At 39.2% G+C, this 15,496-nt stretch overlaps 1 protein-coding gene across 2 annotated transcripts in view; it reads right to left on the reverse strand.

Annotated features, from left to right (window-relative positions):
* The window catches only part of Dlg5 (Discs large 5), a gene marked incomplete at its 3' end in the record, with an annotated part of 661,675 nt that extends 646,469 nt beyond the window's left edge, over positions 1-15,206 (reverse strand). Inside the window, 4 exon segments of one of the 2 annotated variants that reach the window (XM_070101580.1) lie at positions 3,566-3,662; positions 10,180-10,329; positions 14,102-14,212; positions 14,384-15,206. In XM_070101580.1, the coding sequence (XP_069957681.1) occupies positions 3,566-3,662; positions 10,180-10,329; positions 14,102-14,170 (316 nt within the window). 2 annotated transcript variants of the gene reach the window in all.
* Between the last annotated feature and the right edge of the window lie 290 nt (positions 15,207-15,496).

Consider the following 15,496-nt stretch of genomic DNA (forward strand, 5'->3'; position numbering starts at 1 on the left):
AGCAATAGAACAATGTGGGTGAATCTCAAAACCATTAAACAAGGGAGTTAGGCTACATCTTGTCATCCCCACATGCTCTGGGCAGGCAGATATGCTTTAGGTAGCAATGATAATGAAGCACCACACAAAGATACAAATTTTTACAAGACTGGTGCTGGAACTGAAAGGAATGGACTTTAGTAAATGGAATATAATCATGACATGCAAAATAACTTCAGAATAAGTGGACAGGCTGCTTAAGATGCAAGGAGGAGCCAGGGGTCATTTTTTTTTTTTTTTTTTTTTTTTTTTCAACAAGTCGGTCGTCTCCCACCGAGGCAGGGTGACCCACAAAAAAGAAAGAAAATCCCCAAAAAGAAAATACTTTCATCATCATGCAACACTTTCACCACACTCACACATTATCACTGCTTTTGCAGAGGTGCTCAGAATATAACAGTTTAGAAGCATATACGTATAGAGATACACAACATATCCCTCCAAACTGCCAATATCCCAAACCCCTCCTTTAAAGTGCAGGCATTGTACTTCCCATTTCCAGGACTCAAGTCCGACTATATGAAAATAACCGGTTTCCCTGAATCCCTTCACTAAATATTACCCTGCTCACACTCCAACAGATCGTCAGGTCCCAAGTATCATTCGTCTCCATTCACTCCTATCTAACACGCTCATGCACGCTTGCTGGAAGTCCAAGCCCCTCACCCACAAAACCTCCTTTACCCCCTCTTTCCAACCCTTTCGAGGACGACCCCTACCCCTCTTTCCTTCCCCTATAGATTTATATGCTTTCCATGTCATTCTACTTTGATTCATTCTCTCTAAATGACCAAACCACCTCAACAACCCCTCTTCTGCCCTCTGACTAATGCTTTTATTAACTCCACACCTTCTCCTAATTTCCACACTCCGAATTTTCTGCATAATATTTACACCACACATTGCCCTTAGACAGGACATCTCCACTGCCTCCAACCGTCTCCTCGCTGCTGCATTTACCACCCAAGCTTCACATCCATATAAGAGTGTTGGTACTACTATACTTTCATACATTCCCTTCTTTGCCTCCATAGATAACGTTTTTTGACTCCACATATACCTCAACGCACCACTCACCTTTTTTCCCTCATCAATTCTATGATTCACCTCATCCTTCATAAATCCATCCGCTGACACGTCAACTCCCAAGTATCTGAAAACATTCACTTCTTCCATACTCCTCCTCCCCAATTTGATATCCAATTTTTCTTTATCTAAATCATTTGATACCCTCATCACCTTACTCTTTTCTATGTTCACTTTCAACTTTCTACCTTTACACACAGGGGTCATAGATCTATGTTATTTATAAGGATCTAAGGAAGCATCTTCTCCAGTCTCAGAGTTATCAGCAAGGTGTACTAAATAAAAAAGTGGGAGACAAACACTATACATACAAAGTTATGTGTAACTATGATTTGGACCTATAGGCCAAGAATTTGTAAAACTGGTCAATATGAGTTTGAAAGGGAGGGGAGACCCAGGAACTATGGCTTGGCTCCTGCAAACGCAACTAAGCGAGTACAAGTTGATAGGCCTTTGTGTTTTCGTGCCAGACACAAGTGACTTATTGTGCTTTGTTAGCAGAATTTAGTCTGTGGGTATGGTAGCACTAACACCGATTTCTACTGTTCCATCATTTATTTCACAAACAATTACCTGCAAATCTGTATCAGTATGAAACATTCATTCGTGGAAGACTGCCAGTGTGTTAAAAGAAAAAATCCCAAGGCTCCTTGTTAATGCACTTTCTGAATATCACATATTACCAAACTATATATACCATATAGTCGGACTTGAGTCCTGGAAATGGGAAGTACAATGCCTGCACTTTAAATGAGGGGTTTGGGATATTGGCAGTTTGGAGGGATATGTTGTGTATCTCTATACGTATATGCTTCTAAACTGTTGTATTCTGAGCACCTCTGCAAAAGCAGTGATAATGTGTGAGTGTGGTGAAAGTGTTGAATGATGAAAGTATTTTCTTTTTGGGGATTTTCTTTCTTTTTTTTTGGGTCACCCTGCCTCGGTGGGAGACGACCGACTTGTTGAAAAAAAAAAAAAAAAAAAAAATATATATATACCAGAAAAACCTGATACTATACAGTATATCTAATTGCCACTATCAATGGGTTAGCAAATTTGTATTACTATCCCTGCTCATTTTTTTTCCCATAACGTACACTTTCAGAAATTTTTAAGATAAACACCACGGCAGCTTTCGTCGCTGCTGATGCTGAAGCCTTTACGTCCAAGATTCCTCTATACATCCTTCTCACTTTAATTATTGTGTATTTTCAATTTTCATCATAGTATCACAGGCCACCTGAGAAAATGTGACTTTTGAGAGGTATCTCAAAAGTTACATCACATCTGTCTAAGCAAGTTGCTCCAAAACTTGATGTGTAGTTACACGAAACCTGACTCTGGTAGGATTCTTTTCATATACTCTACATTTCCATATCACCACATTCCCAGGAGTACAGTACAGCCTCTCCTCGCGTAGTGCTCCAAACGTAAATCTACATTTCTTTTTACATTCTTTTTTTATGGAGAAAATCAAGGTCGGAGCGCTACGCGTGCAAACGTAGATCTACGTTTGGACAGTTTAAGGGTTAAGTGCAAATACTACACGAGGACCCTGTGTATTTGGTATCCTCTTTTCAGTGTTCCATGTTTTCGTTGGCTTTCAATTGAGCCACTGTGCATTATATTTGGTGCTTTTACTGCTTTTGTCATTTTCACACCACAGTTGCATAAGGGAATGGCAATTGGCACAATATTCTAAGGTAAGTATTGTATATATGTACTGTGCATTTATTTTACTTTATGTGCTTCTTAATGCCTAGCTGTATTAATTACTTAATACATGATAGTGCAAACATGTTATCAGGTGCTTTAGGTGCATTCAATAAAGAAAAACTGATCTTTTCCACCCGCCGGCAATTTTCGCTTACCACACGGGGTTGTGAACCTCAAGAGCCATACAAACGGGGCCCTCCTGTACTTTCCAAGTCTGGTTAACCAGCTTCCCTGAATCCCATGTTCACTTTCTAACAGCACATCATGAAAACCACTTGCCTATACTCTGATCTAACACACTCACACAAGTCTGTGGGATGCTCAAGCCACTAGTACTCAAACCTTTCTTTACTCCCTCCCTCCAGCCCTTTTTGAGATGACGCCTACCTCCTCCTTCCATCCCCACCAGATTTATATACCCTCCTAGTCATCCTGTTTTGCTCCATCCTCTCAAAATGCCTAACCCCCTTCTTTAACAATCCCTTCTCAGCCCTCTGAATCATACTTCTGGTAACCCTATACTGTCTTCTAATTTCCAAGCTCCCAATTCACTGAATAATATTCACACCACACATCACCTTAAGTTGGTACATACATAGAGGTCAAACAACCTGCTAAAATAACAGCAGCATTTTCTTTTATTACCAGTCTTTAAACAGAAATTATATACAGAAGAATGCAATGCTACAATAAAAATATATATAATAAACAGTACTGTACTTACTTTGGCGAGATACGTAGAGCGGAGTGCGCTGCGACGCTCCAATTAACATAATGGTTAGTAGGTGTGGGTAGGTGGTTTCCAGTGCTAGGCATAGTGTCTGTTGAAACAAAAAGAAATGCAAATCATTACTAACACAGTCTTAAAATTTATGCAGTGCTATAAACCATGGAACAGGTGGAATTTGAATCCATTTTGAGAGAGTTGCAACACTCCAGGCCAGTGCGTAAACCCCGCCCATTATGTGGTTTGTTTGCAATCATGTTACAGTGGAACCTCAAATATCAAACTTTCTTCGATCCAGAAGGCTGTTCAAGTGCCTTTACCGAATGAATTTATTCCCATCAGGAATAATGTAAATTAGATTAGTCCATTTCAGACCCTCAAAAATACACTTATAAAAGCACTTACAAAAATACACTTACATAATTGGTCGTGTTGGGAGCAGATTGATTTTTGAGGTTCCACTGTATTATGATTTCGTGAGTTACTATAATTGTTTATTACAATGCTTGACATGATAATTATCAAGCAGTAGCCAAAACCTTTACTTACAGATTGTTTCCTTCTAAATATCTTTATCATGCAATTTAACCCTTTCAGGGTCGGCAGGCCCTCTCCAAAACTTGTTCTCAGGGTCGGAAATTTTTTGAAAAAAAAAAAAAATTATTTCTTCTTATGAAATGATAGAGAATCTTTTCCCGATCATAATGACAACAAAAGTATGAAATTTGATGGAAAACTTACAGAATTATGCTCTTGCAAAGTTAGCAGTCTCGACAATGTTTATGCATCAGTGATTTCGCCCACTTTGAGCCCTATTTTCAGCCAATTCCTATGTACCAGTTGACAAAAATCATAACTATTTCACTAGAACTCCATTTTTTCTATCGAATGAGTACAAGAAACCATCCATTTACCAATTCAACTATCCAATAAAGTGGTCCAAAATTGGCAATTCTGCCAATTTCACACAAATTTCAAAAGATGCCAATTTCCAAATGGGTCCAGAATAAACAAGACAGACATTCCTTGCACTAAAATAACATTTCCTCTGTTCATTAGTCACATCTCCAGGCCTCTGTTACATTTCTTTTGCTTTCCGCTTTGAATTTTTATTCTCACAAAAAAATAGATGAATTACTGTTATGCAGACTACTGCATTAGTGTAGAAATGGTATAAATAATATCAGCGCACTTGTGAAAGAATATTAGACTCACCAGTTGACGTGTATTGGACACATGGCTAGATTTATTTACTTTTGAACTTCGGCAAAAATCGAACATTTCTGCTACTTTGAGCTCAATTTCAAGGTATTTTTCATTGTGAAACCAATAAAAATCATCTCAATTTCCATAATATGTCTTCCATTCTATAAAATGAGATCAGGAAAACTGGAATACAACCATAAATAGCACATGAAAATACACTGCAAAGTTGCTGTTTAAAACCAAAAACACGGTCTGAGTTTTTTTTTCTCATTATGCACTGTGTGCTACAGGATTTTTTTATACTGCGCACACTGACCACATAGACCCATTCTTTCATATGTAGGCTTACCAGCTTTCTCTCGCTAGATTTGAACGCGCTAGAACTTAGGCGTACTAGTATGGCACCAACCCTGAAAGGGTTAATAAAGCTTCACCTATAACTTATTATTTTTTTTTTATTATCACACCGGCCGATTCCCACCAAGGCAGGGTGGCCCGAAAAAGAAAAACTTTCACCATCATTCACTCCATCACTGTCTTGCCAGAAGGGTGCTTTACACTGCAACATTAACACCCCTCCTTCAGAGTGCAGGCACTGTACTTCCCATCTCCAGGACTCAAGTCCGGCCTGCCGGTTTCCCTGAATCCCTTCATAAATGTTACTTTGCTCACACTCCAACAGCACGTCAAGTATTAAAAACCATTTGTCTCCATTCACTCCTATCAAACACGCTCACGCATGCCTGCTGGAAGTCCAAGCCCCTCGCACACAAAACCTCCTTTACCCCCTCCCTCCAACCCTTGTTGGAGGGAGTGTCTTACCATACTTGTTAGTATGGCTAGCCATTCAACAGAATCACATCTCTACCATTTAAATGTTACAGCATATAACATGTATACATACTGTACTTTCCTTGGCCACACTGCAGTTTCCGTTATCTCTTATTGCTATTAATCTCCAACCTTTTCTGGGTAACAGCATCATCCTCAACAAGAGATCTCACACTCAAGCCAATGGATATGCATTTTAAATCAGGACAAAATCAGTTGAGCCAATACCGTAATTTAACCAATAAACTTGAAAAGACCAGTACAGTGGTACCTCAGGATACGAACAGCTCAAAATGCGAACAATTATGTAAGTGTATTTATGTAAGTGCTTTTGTAAGTGTATTTTTGGGGTCTAAAACAGATTAATCTAATTTACATTATTCCTTATGGGAACAAATTCGTTCGGTATCAGCACTCGAACAGCCTTCTGGAAGGAAATAAGTTCGTATCCTGAGGTACCACTGCACTAAAATAATGCCTATGAATTTTTTATGTCCAAATATATTAACCCTTTCAGGGTCCGTGCCGCAGATCTACGGCTTTACGTTCAGGGTCCAAACCGTAGATCTACGCCATGAGCTCAGCTCACTCTGATAAGCTGTGAGTGGTAAATTTGGGCCTAGATATGAGAGAATACAACTATGTGGTATGTGTGCACCACATAAAACAAATCCTGCAGCACACAGTGCATAAGGAGAGAAAAAAAACCGAGTCCGTGTTTTTCAATTAAAACAGCGACTTTGCAGTGTTTTTCATATGTTCTTTATAGTTGTATTTGCGATTTCTTGGTCTCATTGATAGAATGGAAGACATATTACAGAAATAGAGATGATTTTGATTGGTTTTAGCACTGGAAATGGCATGAAACTGAGCTCAAATTAGCAGAAATGTTAAATTTTTGCCGATGTTCAAGAGTAAACAAACGACCTCACACGTATAATACGCGCCAGCTGGTGGGTCTAATATACATTCACAAATGTGGTGATAATATTTATACAATTATTACAATATTGCATAACAGTAAATCTTCTATTTTTTGGTTTGAATAAAAATTCATTATGTGAATAAAAAATCAAAGTGGAATTCATTTGTAAAGTCTCAAAATGTAACTAATGAACAGAGGAAATGTTAGTTTAGTGCCAGGAATACCTACATTGTTTATTCTGGACCCTATTTTGAAATTGGAATATTTTGAACTTTGTGTTAAATTGGCCAAATTACCAATTTCTGATCACTTTATTTTGTAGTTGAAACAGTTGACTTGTCAGCATAGTTGCTGATCCCTGTATTCCCAGTATTATATAGCATAGCATATTAGTATCATCCCTGTGCTTTAGACACGAGATCCCTCGTAAGCCTTTGGCTTTGTGTGACGTCATAGGCATACACATGGGCAGTGATCCCTTTGTCCCGCACTCACTCGGCGGCAGACCTACAAGACGTGAACAGGCTTGGCACCGGGCTCCATCTCTCATCTCAGTCTGACAATATATCTACCATCCTACAAGTGTGTCTACTTTCAACCTGTGATATCTCCATTCAAGAACCCTTACGATAGACTTGGTGATTTCTTGTGCTCAATCGATAGAATAGAAGTAATACTAGTGAAATAGCTAAGAATTTGGTCGACTGGAATAATGTAATTGGCCTAAAATGGGAGTCAAAGTCTGCATTATCGCCAATTCGTAAATATCGCTGACATCAAAATTCGTGAGAGCATAATTTTGTAAATTTTCCATAAAATTTCATATTTTCTATTTTATTACCTTCAGAAAACGATTCTCTACCATTTCATAAGAAAAAATAACAAAAATTTTTTTTTTAAATTCTTGGACCCTGGTGTGCACCTTGAAATTTGGCCTCTGGACCCTGAAAGGGTTAACAACAAGTAATTTAATAAAGAAATTTGAGTAACATTATAGATCAGAGTTGAAAAACTATTAATCCACCTTTTTTTTTTTTTACATACCAGCCGTCTCCCATCGAGGCAGGGTGACCTAATAAGAAAAAAGTTTTTCTCTTTACATTTAGTAATTTATACAGAAGAAGGGATTACAAGTTGTACTAATACAGTATGTAATGCAAAAGAAATGTCCATCTTCCAATTAAGCCAGTATGTGATCATTCCCTTCAGCAAGCACTCCCATTTCAATCTGGAGTAGCCTACACAGATATGTAATCAAAACTTCTATCTGGCAATACACAGTTGGATAACTGCCTTTCGCCTAACTTTGCGGTGACCACTCGAAACTCTGATGACCTGACAGCCTCCAATCTCCTCTGCTAAACTTGTGTAAATTCTGACTATAGACATTAATGCTCAGTGCTGGTATGTGCAATGCAATTAAGATGCTGGATACTACAGCCTCTTGCAGTACACACTGTTGTAAAAACTATGGAACAATCAGTGGCTACAGAAAAAAATATGTTCAAAGCTAATGCAGATACTGCTTGAAGTACAGACTAAAGTGTCAGCAAAATCTTACAAAATGCTTCAATACTTAATGTTTCTGCACTATCAAAAATATGACTAGAGTAAAGGGCAGAGTAATGAAAGCAATCTTTAAGATTTTCAGTCTTTCACTGAAACCGCAATTAATCCAGAGTAACAAGACTTACATTAGCATAGTGGTCCCACTGTATGTATTACTCCAGCAATAATATACTTTTTTATTAAAAGATTTTGAATAGACTACTGTAAAATAATTAAAAACCAAATACATTTCTTAAAATTACAAATGGCACTAATATGCTCATATTTTCAGGGTTTCACATCAGAAATGTTTGCTAATCTGAACCTCAAAATGATGCAGGGATAAATCAAGGAGTTACCAGTACTTTTTAAAATATCAGAAATAAGTATGTATATATTAGATAGAACACAGAAATTCCACTGCAGATATATGGTGAAATACATGGAGCCAATCTTGATACAATAAATCCTCTCATAACACATGGGTTACATTCCTAAAAATTGGTGCATCATATAGAACACCATTGTGTTATTTTTTTTTTTACTACTGCACCCGATTAACATGGGTCTACTGGGTCAAGTTGAGCGTTGGCAAGATTAATCAACTGATACACACTTTTATAACATCAAGTTATCTCACCACATTTATACCAAACATATACAGTACATGTATAGTACTGAAAATAACGCATTTGAAAAGTAACCAAGAAAAATACAGCAATACTGTAATAAAATGCTATGGGAGGCTGTATCTGGGAAATGGCAAACAACTGCTGACTTTGGCAATACACCTGGAGTTTACCTGGAGAGGGTTTCGGGGGTCAACACCCTGCGGCTCAGTCTGAGACCAGGCCTCATGGTGGATCAGGGTCTGATCAACCAGGCTGTTACTTCTGGCCACATGCAAGCTGAAGTACGAACCACATCCCTGTTGGTCAGGCACTGACTTTAGGTGCCTGTCCAGTGCCTGTGATATACCTGTACACAAGGGGCCCAGCATTTTCGGCACCCTCTTTTTGGTGTTCCACATTTTTGTTGGCTTTCAACTGAGCCACTGTTCATTATGTTTGGTGCTTTAACCACTTTTCTGCCATTTTTGCACAACAGTTGTGCAAGGAAAAGGTAACCAATGCCATATATTAAGGTAAGTATTGTATGTACTCTGTATTTAATTTTTTTTATCTGTTTTATGCCTAGCTATATTGAACACTTAATATATGATAGTGTAAATGCATTTTCAGTCATTTTATATGGATCTGATAATGAAAAAATACTCTTTCTACCCTCAGGTGATTTTTTGCTTGTCACACTGGGCTGGAAAATTTATACAAATGGGGCCCCCCCCTGTAACTGGCTTTGAGGTTTTATTTCTAGCCTGGTTGAACAGGCTGTTGGCAGCTTGTTCAACCAGGCTGTTGGCAGCAATCTGACTTGCACAACTATCAGCTTGGTTGATGCAACATGTTGCAGGAGCAGTGATTCAGTTTCTTCTTGAAGACTTCAACATTTCTCCTAGCAATACATATATCTATTGGTAGTAGGCAGAGTCTGAGGCCATGGATGTTAACACAGTGTTATCGTATTTTACCCATGGCAAACTAAAATGAAGAAATATATATAGGTGTATAACAGGAGTAATATTTTGAGTGAGGAAGGGGAGGTATGCCAATTCCTTGTAGACTTGAGTTTTGCTTCACTCATAGCATGTGCACCTGGCTTCTACATTCTCCATTAAACATGACATTATCATCCCTTCATGCAGAACTTGTACAGACTATTCAGAGATATACATGTTGAAGAGATACTCCAACACATCTGAATAGTGCAACTTTGATTTCATGCAACCCATGCACATGGGACCAATAAAGTCATGTTTAGCGGAGAGATTAGTAATTGCTGGACACTATGACCTATTGTATAATGCTCAGCACTACAGCTGAGTCCATACACTCTATTGTACAGTATAAACAAATAGTGTATTTTTATTATATCACTCAAATGTGCTAAGCTTGACTTAAATATTCAGTAAAATTATATAAAGTATCCCCCATACAGTTTTAAAAACAAATGTTAGATCAAAGCAAAAAATCCCTTACTTTACCTGAAATGCCTGAGAGCCCTTGGCAGGCAAAATGTCTAAAAGTGTATGTATTCTTTGTCCTTGGGACGGCTGTCTATGGATGGCATCAATGTCCTCAGCAGACACTAAGCCAGTGTCTCTAAGGAATGGAATGATTCGCTCTACATCAATCTGCAAGAAAAAATCTACGGTAAATGAAAAACAAAGTGAAGTATAAGATGCATTTATGCAAGTGTTTGTACATTACTGAAAGATTTAAGATATCTTAGGATATTTTTATGTGATAATTTATTATATAAATTGGGTGGGAGTGGTAATGTCAGAGAACTTCACTCTCCAAGATCACAATAATGTATCTAACACATTTGCTAAGAAAATGATAGGATGGATAATGAGAATCTTCAAAACTAGAACTGCCAAGCCCATGATGATTCTCTTCAAATCACTTGTCTCTCTAGGCTGGAATACTGTTGTACACTAATGGCCCCTTTCAAGGCAAGGAAAATAGCAGACCTTGAGAATATGCAGAGAACTTCATAACATGTATAAGTATGATAAGGCACCTAAACTACTGGGATCAGTTGAACTTCCTTAATTTGTACTCCCAGGAATGCAGGCAAGAAAGATACGTACATGATAATATATATAGTGGTACCTCGAGTTTCAAACAGCTCCCAACTTGAACAATTATGTAAGTGCTTTTGTGTGTATTTTTTGGGGGGTTTGAAATGGACTAATCTAATTTACATTATTCCTTATGGAAACAAATTCATTCAGTAATGGCACTCGAACAGCCTTCTGGAACGAATTAAGCTTGTAACTTGAGATACCACTGTACAGTGGACCCTCAACCAGCGATGGCATCGATTAACGATAAATCTGACTAGCGATACATTTTAACGCAAAAATTTTGCCTCGACTAGCGCTTAAAAACCTGACCAACGCTATTCGTTCCGTTCAAGACGCGTCCACTTTGGCCTGAGCGCGCCCCACTTGTCCCATGGGTGCCAAGCAGGACATATATTACTCAGGAGGAAAAGGCACTCCCAGGACATAAGCCTATGAAAGACAGGCTTACTCTGTTGATGTGTGCCAATGCTAGTGGTGATTGCAAAGTGAAGCCTTTATTGGTGTATCACTCTGAAACTCCCAGTGTTCAGGAAAAACAATGTCGTCAAGGCTAATTTGTGTGTGCTGTAGAGGGCAAACAGTAAGGCATGGGTCACTAGGGACTTTTTCTATGACTTTTTACACCATGTATTTGCCCCCAATGTGAAAAATTACCTAATTGAAAAGAAATTAGACCTTAAGTGCCTCCTGGTATTAGACAATGCTCCTGGTCATCCTTCAGACTTGGCAGAGCGACTTTCTAGGGACATGAGCTTCATTAAGGTGAAGTTTTTGCCTCCTAATACCACTCCTCTCCTGCAGCCCATGGACCAGCAGGTCATTTCCAACTTCAAGAAACTGTACACAAAAGCTATGTTTGAAAGGTGCTTTGTAGTGACCTCAGAAACTCAACTGACTAAGAGAGTTTTGGAAAGATCACTTTACCATCCTCAATTGTGCAAACATAATTAGTCGTTAAGTGAGGAGCATACTATATTGGTAGTTTGTGTCAACGATCTTTGATATTATTTTAATGTCACCTTTGCACCATTTATAACATATCTAGTATGTATATATATTTTTAAATGTTTATACAGTAGTGTACTGTATATTGAAATAAACAGAATAGAGGAAATCAGCTCTAATATACATTATTTAGGTACGAATACTGGTCCGAGAGCCCATTGTAAGTCCGAGGCATCAGTAAACGAGTACATCGCTAAGTGAGGAGAGGCTGTACTAGCCCTCTACTCTTTTGAGAACACTAACCACACCATCCAGAGTTACTATAAACAGTACTCAAAATGCTGCCCTGAAAACTCCATCTTCCCTAGAAAACCAGTGTGAATAGGACAAAACAATCCTCAGTCTGAACTACTTGGAGATGGTGAAGAACACCAAACTTCGACACTGTGTCGAAGAAGGTAGCCAAAGTATGGATTCTGGAGAAACTCTTCATTAGTGGCATCCATGGTGGTGGTGGTGGCAGCAGCAGCACCTATGATTGTAGTGGTGGCAGTGGCAGCACCTATGGTGCAGCAATGATGGCACCTATGGTGGGAGCACTGGCACCTATGGTGGTGGTGGCAGTGGCAGCATCAACCTGGCTTGTCTGTTTACCTGGAGAGAGTTCTGGGGGTCAACGCCCCTGCGGCCTGGTCTGTAACCAGGCCTCCTGGTGGATCAGAGCCTGATCAACCAGGCTGTTACTGCTGGCTGCACGCAAACCAACGTACGAGCCACAGCCTGGCTGGTCAGGAACTGACTTTAGGTGCTTGTCCAGTGCCAGCTTGAAGACTGCCAGGGGTCTGTTGGTAATCCCCCTTATGTATGCTGGGAGACAGTGATCAAGCTGCTGGGGCAGTGACTTCCAGAAGTGACCCTGAGTTAATTCCAGGTAAACATTGGCAACAGCAGCAATGTTGGTATCAGCAACAACGGCAGTTGTCGAGGCAGTAACGAGAATATTGATATAACACAGTCCATACAGAGTAAATAATCTATCTTTTCAACTAAACAATTATAAAAATGCATACAGCCATTACTTATACAAAGGTAACATTTCACGCTGATTTAACCTATGACATCCCTACAACTCCTCAAAAAGATTAAAACCATTTTCTTATTCTCATTATCTGTAATCTTCACAACCATAAAATATACTGAATATCTTCAAATCATGTTATTATGCTAGAATCCTCATTACCTACAATCACAAGCTAACGTGTAATCCTTAAAACAACTAAACTCAATAGAAGTGTTTATTGTTAAAATCACCTGAGACCATATGTATAAGTAATCAATTAATTACTGCCTTATTAGTCTTATTATTATTATCATTGTAATCAAAAGGAAGCACTAAACCTACCAGTGTCATACAGCACTAGTCTAATTATTATTATATATGATAGGCTAAAGTTTGTCTGAAATACTCTGCATATTAAGGGGTTTTCTGCATGCACACCTAAATGTCACCCACCTCTGTACAATCATTGTATCACGATGAAATAATCTTTAGTCTTATGCAAGTCGTTCTCTACTAATAACTATGACCTGTATTTCACATCTGTGGATTGTAGTTTTATTTATAACAATCTACAAAGTTAACGAATACTATAAGAATAAATTTTTACAATGGCTTTAGGGCACAAAAATGTTACAGACCTATGAACATGCATACATTACAGTACATTTGCGCATTAACCTAGGATAATGCAATAAGGTCGTGCTCTGTGACTACAGGTGCTCCTTGACTTACAATAGGGTTATGCTCAGAAGAACCTATCATGAGCTGATGTCATAAATCAAACCATTGTAAAGTGAGGAGCATCTGTATTTCCATGGACGTGTCTATACCCCAGGCCCCAGGTTAATAAATTTATAGGTAGTTAGGGTGCATTAAATTCAGCAAACCTATAAAAAACAACGTTTAACCACATAAAAGCAAATTTAAAGAAAGCACTATTTCTGACAACGTAGTAGAGTATTTTTAGGCACGTGCACCCAGGTGCTGGTGAAGTAATGCCTGTTTCCATCGGAGCTTTAATGTCCATCCTTTTAACCCTTAACCTGTCCAAACATAGATCTACGTTCATGTGCGTAGCACTCTGACCTTATTTTTTTTTAATTTGAAAGCATGTAAAAAAAACAAAGCTCTACATTCCGAGTGCTACGCACTTGAACGTAGATCTATGTTTGGACAGTTTAAGGGTTAATGTTAGTAATAATGGTAGAATTACTGAGAGAATGTTAGAGAGAAACATTGCCACAATAAAATGTCACATTAAGTCATAGGAAAATATAGAGAAACACAGTAAAAGACAAGCCAACTAACCTGAGCAAATTTATTGCGATATACGTGTAATAATTCCTTGAGTCGTTCATCCATCTTGTTGGTATACATGGCAGTTACTAGGGGACGGAGCGATCACCAGCTGTCATGGGCCTACACAGACATTCTGGTTATACTCAACAAGGCACTAAGTTCTACCAGGGTCAAAAATGACCATGATTTATACAAATTATATCACAGTCATTAACTAGAAATACGCATTTGCTTTCCATACGTAAAAGTCTGTATCAGAGAACATTATTTCGAACGCGTCGCGACACGAACCTGCACCGCCGTGACCCAATTTTTACCGTCGTTCTCTTACGTCTCATCCTCGACGTCTTTCATTCACTTCCCTCTGACATTGTATGACCCCTCCAGGTTTAGCGCCTCTCCACGAATATAATGTGATTTCTGTGATGCATAGGTGTACAGTGGTGCCAGGTGCAGGTGTACAATAGTGCCAAGAGATGGACGAAGAGAGTCGAGGGAGGTTCTATAGGCCTATAGTGATGCCAGTAGGCTTAGTGCCTGCATGGGTGCTGTGACTCGACCCATGCAACCACAAAAAGGAGAGTAGTGCCAGGTATACAGGTGTGTACTAGTGCCAGGAGACGGATGAAGCAGGTTTAGTGATGCTCTATAGGCTTATGGAGGTGCCAGTAGGCAGAGTGCCTGGTGAGGTCAGGCACCAGCAGTGCCACAGCAGTGACCTCCTTCCCGAGGCTGACTAAGGCACCGTCATTACACTTGCCTCTAACTCATGGCACCCTTCACTAAGGTGCCTCCCAGTGCCACACTAACCCAGGGCACCAATGTAAGTGCCAGAGGGGTGCCAAAGAGTGCCACAAACACCTGTATTAACACTTATCTTCCCAGCACCACTAACCACCCAACAAGGTTGACAATCACCTCACCACACTTATCTCCCTCATTAACATCCTCCTCAGGCACTTCACACTCCAGATGATCACATCACAGCCTTATACCACCCTACAATAACTCTAACCACTCTTCCCTAACTAGCACTAGGTGTTGGAGAGGCTCAAAGTGAGAGAATTAGAGAGAGTCTCTCCATCTTGCTTATGTTAGTAGTATGTCAGGTGTAGTGAAGATGGCGCCCCCCTCCAACCCGCCATATTTAAAATTATCCCCTTTATACACGCTCCTGCTAGCACAGGCTCCTTTTACTGCAACGTTTCGATCAATGGTGAGATTTTTATGGGATTCTGTTAATCTTAACCTTGGGAGAAACGCTGTATTAAGAGGATCTTCTGTTACCCCTCATGTGGGGTTCCTCAAGGTTGTTTTCCGGGTCCTTTACTATTTTTTTTTAAGATTAGATTATGATTAAGATGTTTATTTTGACGTATTACAAGGTTGTACAGAGGAATATAA

The sequence above is a fragment of the Cherax quadricarinatus genome, chromosome 78, assembly GCF_038502225.1.
Source record: "Cherax quadricarinatus isolate ZL_2023a chromosome 78, ASM3850222v1, whole genome shotgun sequence".
In the NCBI taxonomy this organism is placed as follows: Eukaryota; Metazoa; Arthropoda; class Malacostraca; order Decapoda; family Parastacidae; genus Cherax; species Cherax quadricarinatus.